This window comes from Nestor notabilis, unplaced genomic scaffold (assembly GCF_000696875.1).
Source record: "Nestor notabilis isolate BGI_N333 unplaced genomic scaffold, ASM69687v1 scaffold6184, whole genome shotgun sequence".
Lineage (NCBI taxonomy): Eukaryota > Metazoa > Chordata > Aves > Psittaciformes > Psittacidae > Nestor > Nestor notabilis.
The window spans coordinates 4,153-8,283 of NW_009925950.1; the positions used below are offsets into that span (position 1 = coordinate 4,153).

Here is a 4,131-nt window from a genome sequence, read left to right on the forward strand (position 1 = left end):
GTGGTTTGTTACCTTAGCTCAGCTAACATACTTTATTTCATTGTTGCTCTAATAACTAGATTATATGCCTAAATCTTTTGGAGTCTTATTTATTGGGACTAAGTTGAAGTACTTGATGTGGTGCAGTACAGAAAATTATTACTTAAAGTAGAGATTAGTAAAAGAATTGTAGAGAAGGAGCTGGTACAGGTGGCTAGTAGAAGAGTAATTATAAAATAGAAATAATTGCAGTGGAGTTCTCAGTCATACTTAGTATATTAGTATGGCATGTCATATTTTATGCAAGGAAAATACTGTCAATACATAGATAACGACAAGAATTTGCTCTGAGGAAACTAGACTTTGAAAACACTGGGACAGAGTGGACTTCAGATGAAGTTTCACTGTAGCAAAACTGAAACATCATCTGAAATGATGCATATGGTTCTTGCCATATGTAGTCAGGAAAGAAGGTTAGAGAATGCTGGAACAGGTGCAGAGATGAACAGCAAGAAAGATTAGTGGAATAAGGAGTTTGGCAATATAATGTAGGAGGATTTTGTTTATATCAGCAAATGTGCTAAGGCAGTAAATCACCAAACAAGATGAAGAAGTTGGCACAAAAATCTTTTCATGTAAATTTATTACATGGAAATGTCTGGCCATCTTAATTTTTAAAGGTTTTCAGTAAGACTGTGGGGAGAAAAAGGAATGTCATAAATGTAGAAAAGATGTCACCATGAATTTCAGTAATACAGCATAACATTTAAAAAGGAAGAAGCAATCCATTTAGAGTATTTTTCTTGCAGTTATGCAAACTCGATCACTAGCTCTGCATGATGTTGCAGAAGCAAGGGGAACAGGTTTGCTAAAATAAACATGGTCATAGAACTATATTAGCCCAATAAATCAAATGATTGGGGCTTTTAATTCTATACCATGATAAGGAATTTTGATACCAAAAATAGCACAAAAGAAATTAAATTGTCTGTAGAGCCAACTTAAAGCTTCCTGGACAGGTCCCTGTTCTTTCTTTCCTTCACCCTCCCTCCCCACCCTCCTCACCTCTTTTTTTTTTCCCTTGTTCTCTTGTTTCCTTATGTATAACTTATGTGGGTTTTGGCACTCAGCAGATTTATTTTGTAAGCTCCAATTTCTAACATTTCTACCATGTTAGAAAACGACCCCAGGAAAAAAACCAACGTAATTTTCTGCTAGATTAATGGGTTGAATCAGTGCATTGAATAGCTTGACAAGTAGCAGAACTAACACCAGGGCTGGAATAGGGTGGCATAGCCAGGTTTGGTATATGCAAGGAGGGGATATATGCAAGAGCGGGGATAGGTGGGAGCAACACTTTCCTTGTTGGCAGTATTGAACTGTTGAGGTGTTCAGCTGCAGCCCAAGTTAGACAGTCTGCTATCTGCTTTCTCAATTCGGTGTATTTTTAGTAGATATATATGATAATGGTAATTACCTTAGAATTTAGTAATATTTGACACTTCTGTGCTGTTAGTTATGTAGGTAATGCAGACTAATTTTATAGACTTTCACCATCATAAAACGATATTCCTGAATTTTCTGGTGAAGTTTGATTTCTGACCTGAAACCGACAAAACAGAGAATCTTCCTATGTACATCAAGTAGGAGGAATTGTTTCAAACAGTGGTGGGAGCTACACCAAAGTGGTTTAGGTCTTTTCCTTCTACTGTTATACTAAGAAATTGAAATTAAAATGAAACATAATTGTGAGGACTATTCACAACTGACTTAAACTTGGGTGAAATGCAAGTGGTCTTCTAAGCAATCATGGGCCTGTAGTGGAAAGAAGGTGGAGTCCAACTATGGAAGCAGTAAAATTTTCTCTGTTTCTGCTGTGCGAATTCTTTTTAATATATTGAAGTTAATGGGTTCTTTAATTAAAATGACAAAATATTTTTTTCTAAAAATAAGTAGTATTACTAAACATAAAGGAGTTACGGAAATGTCTTTCGCAAAAACAATAGTATGTGTAGTTAAAAGGTACTTCGTTTCTGGTAGTTGTGTCAGAGAGAATATTGCAGTCTTTAGGAAAAAAAACTTTAATTTGTTCCTTTTGGATTTGAGCATAACCGTATGTCCTGGTTTCAGCTGTAACAGTTATTTTTCTTTTTTCTAGTGTCTGGTGCAGTGCTGTGTTTTGGTTTCAGTCTGGGAACAATGCTGATAACACACGGATGTTTCAGTAGTTGCTCAGTAATGTTTACTCCGATCAAGGACTTTTCAGTCTCTCATGCTCAGCCAGTGAGGAGGGGCACAAGAAGCCGGGAGGGAGCAGAGGCATGACCCCTGACCCAAAGTAGCCAAAGGGGTATTCCATACCACAGCACATCATGCCCAGTATATACACTGTGGGGAGTCACCCTGATAACTGCTCAGGTCAGGCACGGTATCGGTTGGCAGGTGGTGAGCAATTGTATTGTGCATCACTTGTGTTTATTGGTGGGGTTTTTTTACTTTCTTCCGTTTTTAGTTTTATATTCTCTCACTTTGTTATTTCCCTTAGTAGTAGTAGTAGTTTTATAATATACTTTAGTCATTGGACTGTTCTTATATCAACCCGTGGGGTTTACATTCTTTCCATTTGTCTCCCCATCCTGCCCAGAATGGGGGAAAGGAAAAGAGGGGAAAAGTGAGCGAATGGTTGCGTGGTTCTGAGTTACCATCTGGGCTTAAACCACGACACCATACTGTAATTCTGTTGTGCCACTGAGTACGTTTACTTCAAGTGAGATTTAATTTTTCTATTTTCTTCTGAAAAACAGGGGATTCTACCTCCTTGATAGTCATGGAGCTGGTTTTTAATTATCTTGTTTTAATAGTGCCGTGGAGATGTGAAACCCTATAGAGGTTCTTAAGCATTTAGTTTAGTGTGTGGTGTCCCTGCTCATGCCAGGGGGGTTGGAACTAGATGATCATAAGGTCTTTTCCAACCCTAACTATTCTGTGATTCTATGATTCTATTACTGAACAGCAGTGCAGGAATTGTACTACAAAATTCAGAGTAATCACTTAGTCCCTACTTTCACATTGTTGTTCCAGATAGTGGTATTTTGCCTGTTTCACTATTCTAAGCTTCTAATCATAATACACATCAATACTGGACAATAATGTTAGTTTCTGTTCAAATAACTAAACCTTTGAGGCCATAATTTTTTATTTCCACTGTTAGTAGTTACTCATTCTTAGTAAACAGCCAAATGTTAATGTCCTACCTGCAAAATTTAGAGAGGTAGGTTAGTTTCAGTATGTCCCTGGAAGATTGCCAGAGCTCTGGCAGCAGGCCTCTTGCTCCATCTTATTGTCTGTTCTTTTGATGCTACATGTTGTGAGGCAGTGGATTTCTGTATGGGAAAGTGGGACCAGCTTTTACAATGCTAAAGTTTTGTGGTAGAAGTTCCCTATCCTAGGTATGTATTTAGAGGGTCTTTGCCTTAATTGTAAGAGTTCTGAGCTAATTTTTGTGGAAGTTTTTAAAATCTCATTACTTTCGTATGGTTTATTGAAAAGCATGCAAGTGCAGGTCAGTAATGAGCTCTTACAGAAAAACAGTGTTTTTCTTAATTTGGAAGGCATGTCAGTTTTATTGAAGAACTACATCTAAAAACTTGTCAGTTATGAAAAGATACCAGTTTAAGACTTCTGTATTACTTTGAATTAAAGACTTGTATTCCACCACTTGGAAAAAACCACAAAAACACACGCCCCCCTCCCCCCCCGCCCTTGCTGAGAAAGTCATCACCTACATGACATACTTGCATCCACAAAAGCTTCAAATGGTGGAAGAGAGGTAATAAACCATTAAAGTGTATGCATAATAGCTGCTCCAGGTCTGTTTGTAGAACAGACAACTATTAACAAAATCTTGTGTTTTGAAATGTGTAGGCATCAGCTTTATGTACTGTATTAATCTAATTATTTACTTACTGTCTTTTTCCCCTGTAGCCAGCAGCCAGCTTCGGGTGTAGCCTATTCCCATCCAACTACAGTTGCTAGCTACACTGTCCACCAGGCTCCAGTCGCTGCACACACCGTTACTGCAGCCTATGCTCCAGCAGCAGCCACAGTTGCAGTGGCCAGGCCTGAACCAGTAGCTGGTGCCGGTGCCGACAA

At 38.3% G+C, this 4,131-nt stretch overlaps 1 protein-coding gene across 1 annotated transcript in view; it reads left to right on the forward strand.

Annotated features, from left to right (window-relative positions):
* Positions 1–3,963: 3,963 nt before the first annotated feature.
* The window catches only part of LOC104404765 (zinc finger RNA-binding protein-like), a gene marked incomplete at its 5' end in the record, with an annotated part of 9,338 nt that continues 9,170 nt past the window's right edge, over positions 3,964–4,131 (forward strand). Inside the window, 2 exon segments of the mRNA XM_010013290.1 lie at positions 3,964–4,126; positions 4,128–4,131. The exon segment at positions 4,128–4,131 is cut by the window's right edge and continues 128 nt beyond it. Of these exon segments, the coding sequence (XP_010011592.1) occupies positions 3,964–4,126; positions 4,128–4,131 (167 nt within the window).